Raw genomic sequence first — 18,621 nt, 5'->3', positions numbered from 1 at the left:
GCCGCTTGTATCCGTGATCTCATTCTTTCGGTCATGACCCAAAGCTCATGACCATAGATGAGGGTGGGAACGTAGATCGACCGGTAAATCATTCTTCTGAATTTACTTTAGTTTCTTAGTTTCTTCTTGCATTTTGTTCTTCATTCATTTCCATTTGGTTTCCTTTGGTTAGTATTATCCTCTCCTGGTTTATTGCTATGTCCACTTTAGTTTCTTTCCTGTTGCTAGATTTATTTTATCGTTTATTGACGCTCACCATCAGTCATCTCACCACCTGCTCCGCCTAATCGTCATGTGTTTCATATCATGTGTTGATTTTTCACTGTTCAGCGTCAGATTCTCTGTTTTTATGCCATCTAGTTCGTCGCTCCGTTTTATGTCCCGCTTCTCCTGTTTCAGAGTTTTGCACAATGTGCAAAATGTTTGTTTGTTTGTTTGTTTTGTTTTACCTTTCCTAAGGTGCAGGGCATATCGATGGGAAAAAGGCAGACTGATATAAACCTTTTAAAGCAGCCCCTGCGCCACTGCAGCACGGCATGTTTTAATGTTATGAAATACAGTTTTACCAAGTTGCTCAAAGTCTAAACTGGTATTGTTGTGCATTTAAGGTGTAAAGTTTACCTTCGACCAAACGCCCCCAGAGGAATCCCAGCGCCTCCCTTTTGTAAAAATTTCTGCCAGCACCCCCTGCCGTCCTCTGAACGCCCCCCGGGGGGCGGTACCGCCCACGTTGAGAACCGCTAAACTAGACCAAAAGTACTTGGTAGGATTGAGTTTTTTTGCAGTGCAGAAACTGCTGAGACTTTCTAGGACTGGGACTTTCATGCGCAACCATCTCTCAGATTTACAAATAGTGGCTAGAACAATAGAAACTATTGTCCATATTTCCATAATGTGGACAAAAACGATGCCCTGCTGATGTTAGAGTTCAGAGGAGAATGGGGAGACTGGTTCAAGATGATAGAGAGGCAACACCTGTCAGACAAAAACAATAAACTGGGGTTACAAATCACACAGGCTCAGTAAAGCTGGACAACAGGTTGAAAAAATATTGTCTGGTCTCAGCAGCAACATTCAGGTGGTTGGAGAAGAACTGAGCTTAAATGAGGCGAAAGCACAGATCCATCCTGCCTTGCATTAAGGGGCCAGGCTCCAGCTAGTGGAAAATTGTCCACAATTTTTAATAAGATTCAGATCTGGGCCATTCCGGAAACTTCACGTTTCCCTGTTTGATCCTTTGAAAAACAAGATTTTATGTTTTTGGGATCCTTGTCCGGTTAGAGCACCTAGTTGTGCTTCAGATGTATGGATGTTCTTTCATCTCCTTCATGTTAAGCACAGATAACCACTTGTACCAAAACAGTCCCACAGCATGATTCTACTACTACCATGTTTAACAGTTAGTACAATGTGCTTTGGTAGTGTCACATTGACTTATTCAAGCATTTTTCCTGCCATGTGCCATCTTCATCCAGAAATGTTTCTCTGTTGGACCTGTTAACGCTGACAGCTGTATGTAAAACTTTCTCCACTTTGAGCGTTGTGGCGCCAACTGTTTCGCCGTCATGATAGGTACAGATCGTAATGGTCTCCAAATCGTTCTTGTTCATTCTAACCAATTTTCTTTCATCTGTGGAACAGTCTGGATCTTTGAGGTTGGGGTAGCACATCTGAATCATTTTTACATATGTCAAAAAGCAAGGATTTTTTAATCTTCAGTTGATTAGTACTGTCTCTGGAAGATTTCCTATATTAGTGAATTTACAGTTTTCTTTCTTGGTTCTTTACTGACTGTTTCTGTTGTTTAGAGTATTGGCCGATCTAGTTGTCAAACCGATCATTACTGCTTGGAAGACAAATTTCCTGCAGCTATCTGTCATAACCACTAATGGGAAAATAAAAAGCCCTGCCCTTGGCAAGTGAAAAGACATCCTCTAACCTCTAACCATCAATGCTTCTTGTTTATAGATTTTGTGTTTATATCTGAGTTTCTCTACAATCTTTGAGTCTGTGTAGAATATAAAGAATAAATTCTAATCTGTGCAGCCAATTCTTGGTTTTAAAAATGACAGCGAAGTCTAAAAATGTATTACTTTCCAGCAGTTGATGAACGCCTGTCTGATTCTCATGTGTTATTTATATTCATATGATTTTCTTTATTTCTCTCTGCTCTCAGAGAAGCCATCCAGCCTGTAAATGTGATGGCCATTGGAGAAGTGACATGCTTGGTAATAGACAGAAGGTAAGATGACAATCTGGGCAGACTAAATAATGCGCATTTGGAGAGTATCTGATTCAGATTCTATGCTCTTATGTGTTGCATACATACTGTGATTCTTTTTGTCCAGAAAAATGAGGACTGTTCACTACTTGCGTTTCAGGACCTTTAGAGATGTTATCGAAGGTTCAGGATCTGACAGCCCTCCACAGCTGCAGCAGAGCAATGAATCAAAAGTCGAGTGAGGAGCAATGCAGTAGCACCTTATTTTACATCCATAGAAAAACACAATTTCATCTATATTTTCCTCCTCAGGCCAAAGGAGGATCCTGCCTCACTGGCAGCTTCCACCTTAAGCGATTTCCAGATTATTCGTACCCTGGGACTCGGGGAGTTTAGTCACGTGGATTTGGTAAAGAGTTGATCTCTCGCTCACAATCGCACTGATCCCAGAGCTCCTGCCTCATTGAGATTCTTTCTTTCCACAAGGCTACGTATTGATTCCCCCCGCCCCCCATTGCTTTCAGGTGCAACTAAAGAGCAACACCAGGTGTGTTTTTGCCATGAGGGTCCTCAAGAAGAAGCTGATTCTCAACAGCGGTCAGCGAGAGCACATTCTGAGAGAGCGCAGCATCCTGATGGAAGCCCGCTGTCCATTTATTGTCAGGTATCATTCATTCAGCAACTTGTTTCAAAAAACTGCCAAAGTATTTACACCCTTTAAACGTTTTCACACTTTGTTATGCCACAACCATAAACCTTAATCTGTATCTGTTGGGATTATTTTTTTTATTTATTTTTTTTTTTTTTTGGGAGAGACCAACGCAAATAGCACATAATTGCATCAATATATGACAAAGTGGTTTTCAAGCTATTTTTTAAACCTCTACTTCGAAGGCCTCAAATGTTTGTTAGGGAACAATATTACACAAAAGGCATCACAAAAACACAGCAGTGAGGTGCACTGTTCGAGCACCTGAACATTAAAAGAGTATGGGACCTAATCGACCTAATCGAGACATGACCATCCACCCAAACTGACTGGCTGTTCAGGAAGAGAAGCAGCTGGAAAGGCCTTGGTAGCTCTGGAGAAGCTGATCAAAGCACAAATAGAAGTTGTGCACAGACAGAAAAAAGGCAGAGTCAGATTACTGGAGATGATCATTTATTGGAAAAAACTCACAAAACAAGAGCTGGGGGACGCCCTACAGAAACAATTAAGAAACAGGACTACAAGAGAGTTTGCATGGATGCGCACAACAAAGGAAAGATCTGACAAGAAGGTGATTCAGCGACAAGATATGAGATTAATCGAGAGAATGAAGAGTAGATGTGTGAGTAACAACCTAACAAGCTGAGGAAAAGTGACTAATTGACACAAACGAACACAAAAGGGAACTCAGGGGAAAACAAAAGGATCAAACTTAACCAAAAGCTAAAGTCTAACACTAAAATAAGGCTCTAAGCCAACAAAGTATAATTTCCCTTCAGGTTTCATAATTATGCATCACTTTTATTTGTCTACCAAATAAAACCCCTCTTAAATACCATAAATACAAGTCAATTAAAGTGGTTACAATATGAAAAAGGGGGAAATATTCATGTAGAATGGCGACTTTAACTATTTTCTTTATGTTTTGATTGCAGACTGTACAAGACGTTCAGAGATGCTGACCATCTTTATAGTTTGACAGAAGCTTGTCTGGGTGGAAATTTGTCTCGCCTACTCAAAGAGAAGTGAGTATGTGAAGCCACAGCGAGGTCACCTTTTATCATGTGCACTGAAAATAATCAATGCCAAGCTCACTGTTTTCATTCAAACTTTATTACAATGAAACAAAAACCACTGATTGTTTTGGCTTTTGTAATGTCACCTTTTGTTGCTGGTTGTAATGTATTCTGTTTTGGTCAGTGACAACTGTTTTTATTGATTTTCTCGGACTGATAACTCCTCCTTTATTTTTCAGAGGATCCATAGACGACGGCAGCACCAAGTTCTACACAGCTTGTGTTGTCGAAGCCTTGCGTTTTCTTCACTGTCGAGGAGTCGTATATAGAGATGTCAAGCCTGAAAACGTCGTTCTGGATGAGCAGGGTTATGGCAAACTGGTAACTACCAACTGATTCAAGCTCAGTGTTTTACCGTGGTAATGCTGACCACATGGATGTGTACTGTAGATTGGCTCCAGATGTCTGAAGCGGGTTGAGGTGGGTAAGAAGACGTGGACGTTCTGCGGCACTCCGGGCTACGTGGCGCCTGAAATCATCCTGAGCAAAGGCCACAGTACATCCACAGATCTTTGGTCTCTGGGTGTTTTTGTGTTTGAGCTTCTCAGCGGTAGGTAAGCTTTTAACGTTTGAGGAGCCATTATTTGTTAAAGTGTTGTTGGGGATGAAAAATTCTTGTCAAGAGACATGACATCTTGGGGGTTTTCACATTCAGACTACAACCACAAACTAGGATGTGCTTTGTTGGGATTTATTGTGATACAAAGAGAAATCTGTAACGTTATGAATATGTCATGAGCTCGTTGACTCTGATTAGTGTAAATAAAATCTAGGGAACTGGGAATTGGTAAATTAGTAAGTAGGAGTTCATTTTTAAGGTAGATTAGAGAACATTAGTAAAGGAAAGGCATCGTGAAGACCTGTGAATATAGCACATACATTTCTCCAAAGTAATGGAGAAACTTAAAGCAGGAACGTGATCTGAATCGTCATCCAGAGCTTTGGATGAACATCTCACAAAGATGTTCATTAGTAATTCAAAAAAGAAAACTTATGGAACACAAGGACAAACATTCTTTAGTCACATGGGACCAAAGCTGAACTTGCGAAACATTATATAACTTGTAGAAAACAGTCAGAGGCACAATGGAGGGGTTTTGAAAAATATATACTAATGTGTTAGAATCTGAAATCCCTGAATTTGATAATTGCACATGGATACTCTTCATCCAGTCTAAGTTTGAACTGTTTTGCCAAGAAGAAATAGAGCAAAGAAATCTAGCAATATTTGTCAAGCAGGGTTTGATGTAAAAGCTGGTAGATGCCCCTTAAGGCTGTAATTTCAATGCAGTTCTGCAAAGCTCTGACTAAAGACTGAATGCAAATAAAAAAAAAAACATTTATTGGTTTCTTTCCACCTTATAAATGTCCACCTCTATTTTATCTGTCACTCAAAATCCATATAAAATGCATTCGAGTTTATGGTTGTAACCATACATAATGTGGGAAAATTCAAGGGGTGTGCAAACTTTTCGCAAATCACTGTAGATCAAAGGTTCCCGACTAGATTGTGTTTCCCTGTCCAGGCTCCCATTTGATGGCTCTGACCCGCTGAAGATTCTCACCGCCACTGTTAATGGCGTCGATCAGATCGAATTCCCAAAGTCATTCCGCAAAGATGCCTGCGATTTCATACAGAAGCTTTGCAGGTATAAATACTTTCTACTAAGAAAATAAAAAAAAAAACACCTGTATTTCGATGGATTTTAGTGTCTCTTCATCTTTATCCTGCTTCCATCGCTTGAGCACATGAAGTGGGTGATTAATTCATGGCTTGTTTATTTTTGTTTTGCTTTTCATCACCCAGGGGCAACCCTTCAGAGAGACTGGGCAGCCAGAGAAACGGGGCCAAGGCCATTCAGAAACACAAGTGAGAGCATGGATTGATTTCATTAAATACAGATTCTGGGCTCTGCTTGGAAACGCAGTGTTGCAGATGATGATGATGATGATGATGATGATGATGGCGGTGGTGGTGGTGATACTCTGTTTTTTCTTCAGGTGGTTTGATGGATTCAACTGGGATGGACTCTGCAAAAGGAAATTAACCCCTCCACTTATTCCAAAAGTATGACATAATGAGCTTGATTCACTTCATTTTCTGTTTTGTCATAATTTTTTTGTTTGTTGATTACTCCGCTGTTTTGCCTTTCAGGTCAACCTTCCTCTTCAAAGCGCCACATGCGCACTTTACTCTGCAGAGGCCGTGGAGCTCTGTACGAACTGGGAGGATTTCTGATAACAGATTTCAGACCGAGACGCTTTTCCTGAAGCAGTGCCTGTAGATACTGCTGTGAGACATCAACCAACCTCCTCCGCCCGAAAGCTTAGACTGTTTCAGACGCAGAAAACCTTTATAGATTTACACGCATAAGAATTCAGTGATTTTTCTTTTGTTTTTTTTTTTGTTTGTTTGTTTTTTGCTGCAGGTCCAAAGAAAACCAATAAACAAATATGTTGTACGAAATTTCCTCCCCCCTCTCCCTCTTCAGTGTCCATTCTTGTAGTGAGACTTGTGGGGCGGTGTCTTCCTAAAAAGTAGAAGTGGACTCAAAGGCTGACGTTTGCTCCTGTTCAAGTCTTGCGAAACAAAATCTCCGAAAGGAAGAAAAAGGAAGTGTGCGTTTTAACTTCAAAATAAAGTAACTCATGCGCAGACGTCAATGAAATCACAAATCCAGGGTTGATTTGGCCTATGTGTACTTATTACTTATGCTGCCGTATTTTCCAACACACGCGCTGGTGCTTAATTTAAAAACAAAGCAACTCCCATGACTGATGATGATTCATATTAATTTATGATTACTATTATTATCATTGTTATTGTTGTACTACTTAATTTGTCAATGAATAATTGGACATGAAAGTGCTGAAATTGCGTGTTTACATTTTAAAGAAGCAATTAAAAGCATACGTTTAGCTTAGTTTATCATTTTTATTCGACAAAGCAAGGCATTTCATGTTGTATTTCACGGCTCGTCGCAGATTCTTTACTCTACACGTTTAACCGGAAATAAATGCTTTTTTTTGTCGTAACTTGACACGTGAACAAATTCTGATGGATCTCCTGCAGGAAAGCTAAAACTCGCGGTGCAATCGAAGTTCCTTTCCCAGGCCTGCCTCGTACTCAGGTAAGTTTCGTCTACAGCTTCGCACCTTGTTGGGTTGTTCTGAGTTTGAAAAACCAACGTTTTTATTATTATTATTATTGCTTTGGAGGTTCAGCTTTCCGAGCAGAAACGTTTTGCAGCAGCAGGCTGTTAAGACTTTTCCCAGACTCCGGAGCTGAGAGCCTGTTGCAGCTTTTAGATCTCAGAGGAGATGAATGAAAGTGTGCTTAAGCGGTTGTACTAGGTGTAAATAAACGCGCTTTAGCGGTTTTGATATGAACAAAGGTGAGGTTCTTGGATGGAACAATTTGCACAATACTAATTGTAATATTCGATGTTTATTGATTAGCTTAGAATAAACTGGCTGTGATTTATAACCCCGCAGAAACTTTTAATTTATAGTAGATTACTTTCTTTTTTCTTTTTTTTTTATTATTTTGTTCTTTTTGTGAATAAATGATAGGTAGTACTTTACTCAACAATTAAACATTATTGCATGTTTTAAATTTGAGAAATTCAACTTTTTTTTTTTTTACAGGAAAACAGAATCATCTCTCCCCATCCAAAAAAACAAAGTAAAAATTATTTTTTGATTACTTGAATGAACAGCTGTAGCTTGTCGTTCTTGATGAAAATAATACATGAAGCATACTGAACAACATACTGTAGCTTTTTAAAGAAAATGTGTAAAAATAAGGAAAAAGAAAATCAATCATGGAAAAAATAATAAAGCTTGAATGTAGTTGGACCGTCTCAAGTATTTTTGACACAAGTTGTTTGAAGCATTAACTCCAACCCCGCAGCCCCTCGCCCCTCATAGCCCCCAAATTTGGTATTTATCCTCTCCCGACTCTTCAGATCAGTTTTACGCCGTTCAAGTATATTTTCAGCTCCGTGTCCACTGAACATTGTCGGGACAAATTACTCTACCATTCAGGGTAATTACTGCCATATCCCCTGATCTTTTACCTGACATTTAGCTTTGTATCACTAGAGATAGTGGACATCTAGTGGTTTTCAATTTTCCACTTTTCTTGGATCTGCACCGTGCTACAGACCAGGTAGAAGTCTTCCGACACTGCATGTGATTTATTTATTGTGTGATTGAAATGCAGTTCCTGGCCTCGCTGCAGCTGCATTACTTGGTTGCTCAGCCTTACTGTAGACTGGGGCATTGGTCCTTGGGGAGGATTTGTTCGGTGCATTGCCTCCCAGTAAGTTCTATTGTAGAGAAAATCTGAGTGTTTATAATATCCAGAATGTTCTGATATACACCAAAAACCTGCTTAGGATCGATACATTTGTCATTTCCTTCCTTTTGATTTAACTCAACAATCCTGATGCAGGATTCCTAAAGGTTTTCTGATAAATGCTCAAACGGTGCTCCGAGGAGTAGAAATCTGAATCGATCCTGCTTAGGATTGATACATTTTTCATTTCCTTCCTTTTTATGGGAAGGCTGCACTTACTGTGGCCTTGCCTCTGGCTCAAATTTTGCTCTATATTGGGTTTATCTATTCTAACAATGTTGATTACAGCTTACAAGTTTTCATCAGCTGATGATTTCAACATTGAATAGCAAGAATTCAATCAATTCAACTGGAAAATCAGCTCAGTATCAATTGTTGGGAAAAACAAACAAAAAAAACATCTGGTTGCCGCATAGGTTACCATAGTAATGGCACACAGTCATGCACTAAACATCCTGCAGCACTAGCAGGGTCGCCCTGATCAAGCCAGCACACGTCTAGGCCCGCCTGAAGTCTACCAATAACCGTCTGGATGATCCAGACGAGGCGTGGGACGAGGTCATGAAGTTACATGAGATCCAAAATATAACTGTTTGCTGTTAAGTCCATTTGCCGTGTTTGGAGGAAGGAGAAACATAAGAACTATCCCAGGAACACCATCCCAGAAATATGCTTTTGGGTGCTTTTCTGCAAAAAGGTTAGAACGATTACACTGTATAGAGCAGGGGACGGACGAGGACAGCTGCCTTCTGTCACTGAGATTATTGAAGATTGGTCGTGACTGGGTCTTCCAGCATGACAGTGACCCAAAGCATACCACCAGGGGAACTAAAGGGTGGCTCTTTAAGAAGGTCCTGGAGTGGCCCAGCCAGTCTCCAGACCTGTGCCCAATAAAAATCTTTGTAGGGAACTGAAACTCCGTGTTGCCTAGTGACAGCCCCGAAACCTACAAGATCTGGAGATGATCTGAGTGAAGGAGTTTGTCAAGATCCCTTCTGCAGTGCCAAAACCAAGTCAGAAACTTTAAGAAACATTGAACCTCCTTAACTTTAGGAAACATTGAACCTCCGTAACTTTAGGAAACATTGAACCTCCGTAACTGTAAACAAAGGTTTATCAAATACATTTCATTCAGTAAAATGCTTCTTAATTACATAAATGTTGTATTCTGGATTTATTTTTGATGCCCCTCTTCTTCTCGCTGTATTAATACATTTTAAAGTGCATGTTAATCATTGTTTTTGATATTTTATGTTTTTCCATAAATTACTGAAATTGTTCTATTGCAAAGTAGCACTAAATTAAAGCAGGAAACATGTGAAGGTGATGCCTGGAAAGTGGAATCTAGCCTTAGTGTACAATGTCATGTTAGAGTCTAGTTCTTCTTAGTAGTATGAAAGTGAAGATTTAATACTTCGGAAGAAAAAAAAAGAGGAACAAAGCCTTCATTGTTTGAGGCCTGAATGGTTTTGAGTGAATTTGAGACCCATAGAGACCCCATTCTGTCCTTTGGAAAGTCAAGAAGTAAGATGTAAACCCGTCCCTCATTTAATTTTCCTCTCCCGTGCCTCGTGAAGATAAAAAAATAGCTTTACTATGAAGCACATATCCTGGATTTGGCTATATCTACACAACAAGCACAATCCAACCACTTATTTGAGGGAATATGTGCAGAGTCCAATGCTACAGTTCCTGTCTGTTCTGTGGTGTTGCTGCAAAACCTCCCCCTCCACATGTCACCTCCTGTAGTTTTCTGGGTCATTCCCTGCCGTTGCTCAGATCACCGCAGAAGCTCACTTAGCTGCTGCACAAAGCGTTTACTTACACTTACATCATCTCATTCTTGTACTGATCATGACCAAAAAGTTTGTTTCAATCATAAAAAAAACACTTTGTTGCTGATTGCCAGAGAAAATAAGTATTTTTAAGGCATACGTTGTGTTGAAAGTAGCCTTTAGAGTTATTATTTCTCCTACAGTCACGTTGAGTATTTGACAGTAAACACTTGAAAATAATTTACAGCTGCCACTTTTAAATGGAATTTAAATTAAAATTCTTCACCTTTTTTATTGTCCCGTCTTTTCCTGTTTGGCTTTACAAGCTGCGTCGCAGATGTTGCCCAAAACACATTCCAGAGTTTTCTGACCATAATTATCACTCTACAAAACATGTCTAAGGTTAAATTTTACATTAGCTGGAAAAATGTGCATTTGCTGCGAGAATGCAGCTTGAATGCATTCTTTGCATTCAATGGATTGAATGCATTTTTTTAGTGAAAATTGCAGAAACATTTGAAATTCACTGCAGAAGACATGCAGAAATGTAAGAAAATAGGCGGAAGCAGCAAAATAACGCAAAAGCCTGCAAAACGCAAAGAGAAAAACTGTAGGAAAGAGGAAACTTTAAGTCAATGCAAAAATCGCAGTATTAGAAATTCATGCAGAACACTGTTTACAAAGCTAAATTAAGGTAATAAATTAGCTAACACGCTAAAGCTAGTTGAAATACAAATGATAGCCTCTGGGTTAGGATTAACATCCTGACCTACAGTAACATACTCCATGTAGTATGGAAAAAAAACATGTAAAAGCTAAAATTGGCTAAAGATCTAAAACTAGCTAAAATAATAATAATAGCATCTAGGCTAGCACATGCATGTTGACTTACAGTAACACACTCCAAATTATTAGGTTGGCCAACATTAGCTCATTAATTCACTCTTAAGAAATATTTGTTTTTAGGTCAAAAATAGCTTGAAAGCTAATGAGATAAAAGTTTTGCAAGTATTCAAGCTTTCAATAGCATTTCAGGAGGGAAGGAATTTATGAAATTCATAAAAGTTATAAGAAAAAAACCCCTGAAATAAACAGAATTAGTTAAAGGATATGACTGACTACATTTTAAAGTTTGAATGCCGTTTTTAGCTGAACCTAAGCGGAAGTAGTTGGCTGTGAAGGAGGATACATTAGCTGAATTATACAGAAATTATGGGATGGTCCATTCATTTCAGCGGGACCCAAGATGATCACATTTATTTTATAAACAGTTTACCAAAAGCAGAATATGGTAAAAGTTGAGTGGTCGAAGTAGCAGAAAGTAAGCAGAAGTAATGTGGTGAAAAGTGTATGTAAAAAAAGTGGAGGTGCTCAAATGAACTAATGAGTCAAAATACATATCTTTTCAGAGAAGAGGACACGTTCTGAAAGTAAACCCAGAAACTAATCAGTCACTCATATGAAGTGTACAGCTATCATTCTATGAAGTACAGAAAATGAGAAAATCTGCCCTAGATTAGGCAGTGCTGATTGGATGTTGTGCACTATGTGATTACCATGACAACAATCTAAAGTGCTCTCTAAGACCTTCGTTGTGATATATATATATATTTTTTGTGAAGCTTTTCAACCTGAAAAGATGTTTAAAAATAGCTTCAAATTATATAAAAAAAAAAAAAAATCCACTCTGCTACAAAACCGCGGCCTTCAAGTGGCAGAGATTTTAAATAGGCAAGGAGAAACTATTGATTGCTTCGTCACACAGTTATGCACAAGCTTGCCTGAACACAGAGCCTTTCAGCTCGGGGCTCAACGTCCCACTTGCTCTTGTCCAGTTTCTATTCATCCCATTCTGAAGGCTCAAACTTAACTGCTGTTATCTACTCTTTCTGTCATTGTGTCGTCTTCTCTGCAACGTTGGTGGTTGTGGCCCAGGATGAAGAGTCGTCACTCACACAGACTTGACGTTTGATCGCTTCGATCTGTACCCTTCTCTGTCTGCGTGTCGATGTGTCAGGAAACTGGAGCGTACTTTTGGATGCATCGTGATCCTCGTGTGCAGAAAAGATGTCGAGGTTGTTCCACAAGCTTGGGGTGAACAGAGAGAGAGGGATCTTTGAAGATTCAATCTTTTTAGATTATCCAGAGTTGTGGGTTTTCTACAGGATTTAGGCCTGAGGACTGTAGTGGTTAGAAGAAGGTTGATCTTACGTCTATTGAGCCATTTCGGTGTTGATTTGGCCATATGATTTGGATCATTTTTATCATATTGACGGAAAAAATGATGACCTTTCCTTTTCTTTGGTAGAATCTACAATATTAAGATTTTATGTACGGATTGTGTGAAGATCCTTAAAGCGAAAAACACACCCACAGCATCATAGAACCTCTGCTATACTCAACAGTGGGCATGAGCTCATTTTGGAGATTTATGTCATATTTATACCCTTTCGAAACAGCAAAGCCTAGATTACAAGTCAAGAATTCCGTGACATTCTGAAGTAAAATAAGAAAAGAAAAAAAACTTCAGTTGGATTTATTATTTAGGTGTGCGATAATGTTAGTGATGTTGGTAAAAATATGAGAATTTTCCCCACTGAACAAATGCACTTGCATTAAAGGTCCGATATTTCCACACTGTGCCCTTCATCTTTCATGACGACCGCAAACCTGAAAAGTATAAGTAGGTATAGAAAATGATGGATCTTTACTGTGGTTGATAATTGTGGATGGCCGTGTAAATCTACAGATGGAAATGGAAATGTGTTTGCCACAAGCAGTTTTGTTCTTGTTGGGTTCAAATGGAACTGGAAGGATTGACCAGGTGGGTTCCCTATTTAATTATTCCTCTGAATAGCAGGACATTATACAATTTGAGCGTTTTATGACACCCCCCCCAAAAAAAACACAAAAAAAACCAAACATTTAACTGTTACTTTTCATACTGTTGACTGCATTCCAGGTTTTTCTGAAAACCTGGAATGCAGGTTTAAAACCGGCTGTGGTTTTGGGTTTCCCACCTCTAGCAAATGATGCTGCTTGCATGTGTTTCTCAGCAGCTGTGTTTCTGCTTGCTGGCATGTGCGTGGACATGCAAACTGCTCCAGGCTTTCTGCTACATACCTGCCTTCTCGCGGTGACCAGGCACTTTGCTCCCTTACAGCTTTCTGTATGAAAGCTAACTCTCACATTGCCTCACTTGTCTAAAACTGAGTTGCGTTCAATTCATGTTGAAAGATGATAAAATCACTTCTCTACAAAAGAAAAAAAATGGCTCTCAAGAGAACTTGGGGATTCTGTAGCATTTTTAAAAGGAAATGGCTCAGACTGGCATTTCACTTTTTTTTATTTCACTTGTGTTTGTCATCTCTTTTGTCTCGTCTTTGGGGAGTAAAAGGCTGGGAGTACAATGGTCCTTGTCTGAGCTCCGATGAAAGCCGGTAAGAGAGGATGGATGGGGGTCGAGGAGAGACAGAAATGGGGGGGGACTCTTTGCTGCACACCGTCATTTTTTTATGTCACATTTTGTCAAGCCTTTTGTTTTCCATTTGTTTACCCTCATGAAAGCCCTCAAGGGGATCAGCGGCTGCTTTGCTGCTTCAGCAGGTGTAAAGTGGAAACTAAACGGCTTTAGCTCGCATAAATTGCTGCTTTGGCGAAGATTAGAAATCCTCTGAGGTTCGAGTGCGGCTTCACTTTACCCAAGAATAGGAAGGGAAGCGGCGTAGCGTCAGCCTGGTGAGAAAAGAGAGGGGAGGGAGGGATGTGAGATGCCTCTTGGTGACCCCCCCACCTTCTCCCACTCCTGATCGGGTGCTGGGGGGAGAAAGTAGGTGAGAGGTTGAGGGGTATTCAAGAACGGGCGTCAGAGTGGGAAGTGGAGGGATTTATTCAGTGACATGAGTTTGTTTTTCTGGTGAAAGATGAAATCATTTTGCCAGAGAGGGTGACATTAGCCCCCTGTTGTGTGTGAACGCTGTTATAGAGTTTGTTTGTGTTCAGTCCACCAAACGCTCAGCTTTGCTATGAGCAGTGGAGTCTGGCCATGAATCATTAGGGCCGGACCTTGTTGATCCTCCTCCTCCGTCAGCTCCTCGCTACTGTACTCACCCAGATTTTTTTGTTTTGTTTTGTTTCCACTCTCTTTCGGGTGAAATTGTGGCAGAGCATGACTGAGAGTAACCTCAGCGCCTGTTTCTGTTGAGCCAATCGTTTCTACTTCCTGATGTCTCTCCACCAGCCCTCCCTGTGTGTACCCAAGCCTTTTCTTCTCCTCCTCGTCTCTCTCTCTCTCCCCCTCTTTCTCTCCGAGTAGTGCCAAGCCTCCGGGCCGCTGACCACACATACAGCCAGGTTCCACGCTTTCGCATTTTCGCTGGCTTTTATTTGAGGCAGGTGGACAGATTTTACCGCTCGGATACCCGATAAAATCTGTAAAATCAGAAGAACTCTGCTCTCTCTCTGTGGACGGTTATATGTTCATTTGGGCCAAAACTGACTGATATTCCGGACTGTTCACAATTTTATCTGCATTGAAAAAAAAACTAAACACCTTTGTCCTATCTAAGAAGTAACCCCAGAGCATGACGCCACCACCCTCATGCTTGATGATCTGATGGTGACGTGTAGTGATGTTTGAAAGTTGCTGCCAAAACTTTAGAAAGAATTTTTATTTCTTCAGTTCACAGCACTTTCTCCCACAAGGTTTAGGAAGACTTTAACAACATCTGGCAATTTTGTTAGAGAGTTCATCTGTTCAAACTATTATATGGAAGACTAGACATCATGGGAATGTCCAACGATGGGAATCTCCTCAGTCAGGAAGGAGAGACATTCTCTGTCCCAGAGGCTAGCGGGTTTTGGACAGAAATGGTCAAATCCACCCTAGAACAAAAGCCAAAGACCTTGCAAAGATGTTGGCTGAAGCTGGTAGGACAGCGAAACATGTCCTGCACCGAAATGGGCTGAAAGGCCACTCAGCGAGGAGGAAGCCACTATTCCAGCAGACGCATAAAAAGCCAAATTGTAGTTTTCGTTACATTTGGAGGAAAAACAGGTGTGCTTGTAAGCCTGGGAAGAACATCCCAACTGTGAAACACGGAGGTGGCAGCATCATGTGCAGGGCTTTTTCAGGGGTGGCCAATTTCAATCGCACTGTATAAAATTGTTGAAATCTTTCATAAATTGTTTGGTGTTTCTTATTAAAATGTAAGATTTTACAAAAGAAAATACAAACCACAAGACAATTTTCAACCATTCTCTAACATTTCTTGTGCCATACCTGCAATCAAACTGTACAATGATGTACAAGTAAAAAAAAAAAGAGAGAGAGAGAGAGAAAGGGAAAGAGAACTGCAGCGAAGCAGAATAAATTACATGTGTTTGTTTTTGTGTGCAGACTTAAACATTTGCTTCTGCACCATGTCATTTTCATGCATTTCTCTGGGCATTTCGCTTCCTTCTCGCAGCCATGCAGCTCCAGGAGTGGTTGCGTTCGCTTTGCTCCCACGCAGGACTCAAAGGCTCCGAAGCGGAGGAGCTGTGGAGTCTCCTGCCGTCCCTGTCGACCTCCTCTCTGCTGGGGCTGGGGGCCCTGGCGTCCCTCACCGTGTACTGGCTGATGACCCGGCCCCGGCCCGTTCGTCCTCCCTGTGATCTGCAAGCCCAGTCTGTAGCTGTCGGCGTGAGTGGCCCCCGCCGCTGACATTTAAGCCTTTGGCTGCACTCTAATGTCATCGTCGTGGCAGAGCGATCGGTCGCCGGTAAATGTTTGATCTGTCCGCAGGGAGACCCCAGCTGCAGGAGATCTGCTCTCCTTAAAGATGACAATCTGCTGGAGTTTTACTACGATGACATCAGGACGGTGTATGAGATGTTCCAGAGAGGTCTGAGGATATCAGGTGATGGATGAAGCAGCAGGGCTCTCTTCCCACCATGCCTCGCTAACTGTCATTTTACTTAGATTTTTGTGTGAGAAGTGGCACACAGAGTAGTGTATAACTGTGGAAGGAAAATAATACACGACTTGTTTTTTTTTTTTTTTTAAACCATCTCATGTCTGAAGCGTTTGATGTTTAAATTCAGTCCCAGAAGTTGCGCCACCTTTTGATGCGATTAGCGCAGCGTCTTTTAAGGCGTGTCTTCACCAGCTTCCCACATCTACACATAAACATTTTTGTTTAGGCTCGTCAAATTGCCATCCATGCAGAGTATTTATTTATTTATTTTTTGTCTAAAATTGCCCTTTTTGTGCACCATGTAATTCTTATTTTTGTGTCTCTGCATTTTTTCTTCTTCTACTGGATCCATATTCTCATAAATCCAAACTCCCTGAATTCTGAAGGCTCATATAGATTTTACTTACATGCATCATTATTTACATGACAGCTACGTAACAACTCTTTTACTTCAGAGTTATACTCTACTTTGTTTTGCTCTATCACATAAAATCCCAGTTAAATACAGTGAGGTTTGCGTTTGTAATGTGACAAAATGTAAAACGGTTCAACTGGTGTAAATAACAAAAAAAAAACAAAGTGCAAAAGCAAATTGTAAATGTGCGTAAGAAGTTTGTTTCTTGCCTCTGGTGGAAGAAATAAACTGTCATTCTGCTTTAAAAGTCAGACCTGCTGCTTTCAGACGCAGCGACTGCTACTGTTGTATAAATGGTAACTTTTTGTGGCCTGCAGGAGACGGTCCGTGTCTCGGCCACAGGAAGCCGGGCCAGCCCTACGAGTGGATCTCCTACTCCGAGGTTTGACACGACTAAAGTTTGATCTCTCTGTCCGTCATAGAACCATTCCTGCGTAACGCGTCAGTCTTTACCGTGTGTTGACTTGAGCTCTCCAACCCTCCAGGTGGCTCAGCAGGCTCAGTGGATGGGGAGTGGGATGATTGCCAAAGGTTGCCAGCAGTTTGTTGGGGTTTACTCTCCAAACAGGCCAGAGGTGGGAATTCATGTTTTCAGCCTAGACTCCATGAAACCTAAATCATCGCCACTGACAGCTTGACAAAACCTACTGTGTGTGTGTGTGTGTGTGTTTGTGTTTGTGTGGGTGTGAGTGCGTGTGTGTGTGGCTCGCCTTTCTGCTCACGAGCAGCTGCACACCCACGATGATCTCAGAGGGAAATTATTTTAACAAACCAGTAAAAATCTCAGAGAAGCAGTTAGTGCTCCTCTGCATACCAGGTGAAACTATTTGCAAACAGAAAATGTTTCAAACTATTTTCCCCAACAGCAGGTTCACCTAGAGGACAGACGGCGCTCGGATAAATAACCTACAAACTTCATTCAAGGTTCTACAGCTGGCATCTTAAATAAAAAAGTGATGAATTATGAAAAAAGGGGGCCTAAAATTTGTTAAGTAGCATGTGGACGCTTTGCTAGATTTTTACTCCATATCTAATAAAACTAAACCCTTTATTTCAACACAAACACCTCATGGACTCCCTGCAAAAACACAAAATATTACCAGTTTTTTTTTTTTTTTGTCTAGTTTCTAGTGCAAGCATCTTTTGGCACTTGGGATAAGACAAAACTAACTTACAAGTAACTTTTCAGGAAGAAATATGAGCTTGTTATATGTCATTGATGTTGAATGGAACAAGTACTAGTTCTACTGGTAGATTATTTCACCTATAACTAGAAGCCAGAAGAAAAATACTTGGTACGATTTTGCGTTTGTTTTTTTTTTGTTTTTTTCAATGATTTAAGCTTGTTTTTTTCAGCCACACATCACCTTACATTAAATGTACTTTGAAGCGTTTACTGCTGGATTAGTGCAGAAAGGGTAGGCTCAGCATCGACTCTTGAGTCTTCAGTATCATAAAAATGTTTTGTCCTTTAATTGCGGTCCATTAGGAGGGCAAGCTGTTTACCTCCTTGGTGCCATTGAAAAAATTCACAAATCAGCTCATTTTTTAATTACAAAGTTATTTATGCAAGAGCGGTTGGAGGATGACGTGTTAAAATTAAGCAGCTTTATTTGACTTCCCCAGAGAGTCGTTATTATTTGTTTCTATGGGTGAAAACAGAAACTGTTACTTTAAATCAGACGTTGTTTGATCTTATTTGTTGCAAATGTACATGTATAACACATTACTGCGGTGAGAAACACAGGCATGTCATCAGATTAACTTTTATTTAATGACTGAGAAACTCACACTAATGAACTGATTGATTTATTTTTTTTACATTTTAAAGATTGATGTTGCATTTTACCTGCTTTTGTGTAAAATAATAATGAGATGACTGTTGTTCACTTTGGCTATATGCCACGGAAATGTCAAATCGATATAACTGAAAGAAGATGGGATTATTTATTGCATTACTCCACACAGGCACTTTCTTCTTATACCTAATAAATGTGTCTTTAGGGTGTGCAAATATGCTTAATTTAAATGAGTGGTGTGTAATCATTTACCTAAATGCTCAACTGTGTGTGTGTGTGTGTGTGTGTGTGTGTGTGTGTGTGTGTGTG

General features: G+C 40.3%; 2 protein-coding genes across 7 annotated transcripts in view; both read left to right on the top strand.

The window, feature by feature from the left end:
- prkg1l (protein kinase cGMP-dependent 1, like) overlaps nt 1-6,478 on the top strand; it is a 14,488-nt gene extending 8,010 nt beyond the window's left edge. For 2 of the 6 annotated variants that reach the window (XM_017306650.1, XM_017306649.1), the window contains exons 10-20: nt 2,177-2,242; nt 2,349-2,459; nt 2,534-2,630; nt 2,746-2,885; nt 3,866-3,955; nt 4,186-4,327; nt 4,397-4,560; nt 5,533-5,655; nt 5,814-5,876; nt 6,008-6,074; nt 6,162-6,478. In XM_017306650.1, the coding sequence (XP_017162139.1) occupies nt 2,177-2,242; nt 2,349-2,459; nt 2,534-2,630; nt 2,746-2,885; nt 3,866-3,955; nt 4,186-4,327; nt 4,397-4,560; nt 5,533-5,655; nt 5,814-5,876; nt 6,008-6,074; nt 6,162-6,245 (1,147 nt within the window). In that variant the 3' untranslated portion in view covers nt 6,246-6,478. Of the gene's footprint in view, nt 1-2,176; nt 2,243-2,348; nt 2,460-2,533; nt 2,631-2,745; nt 2,886-3,865; nt 3,956-4,185; nt 4,328-4,396; nt 4,561-5,532; nt 5,656-5,813; nt 5,877-6,007; nt 6,075-6,161 lie in introns of those variants that run through there. The other 4 variants (XM_017306651.1, XM_017306652.1, XM_017306653.1 and 1 more) reach the window with 4 other exon arrangements.
- Nucleotides 6,479-7,041: 563 nt separating this feature from the next.
- acsl2 (acyl-CoA synthetase long chain family member 2) overlaps nt 7,042-18,621 on the top strand; it is an 18,822-nt gene continuing 7,242 nt past the window's right edge. Inside the window, exons 1-5 of the mRNA XM_008419002.2 lie at nt 7,042-7,137; nt 15,610-15,824; nt 15,927-16,041; nt 16,831-16,895; nt 16,999-17,088. Coding sequence (XP_008417224.1) covers nt 15,612-15,824; nt 15,927-16,041; nt 16,831-16,895; nt 16,999-17,088 — 483 coding nt within the window. The 5' untranslated portion in view covers nt 7,042-7,137; nt 15,610-15,611. The remainder of the gene's footprint in view (nt 7,138-15,609; nt 15,825-15,926; nt 16,042-16,830; nt 16,896-16,998; nt 17,089-18,621) is intronic.

The sequence above is a fragment of the Poecilia reticulata genome, linkage group LG9, assembly GCF_000633615.1.
Source record: "Poecilia reticulata strain Guanapo linkage group LG9, Guppy_female_1.0+MT, whole genome shotgun sequence".
In the NCBI taxonomy this organism is placed as follows: domain Eukaryota; kingdom Metazoa; phylum Chordata; class Actinopteri; order Cyprinodontiformes; family Poeciliidae; genus Poecilia; species Poecilia reticulata.
Note: the sequence above shows the minus strand (reverse complement) of the source record. Positions and strands in the feature narration are given on the sequence as shown.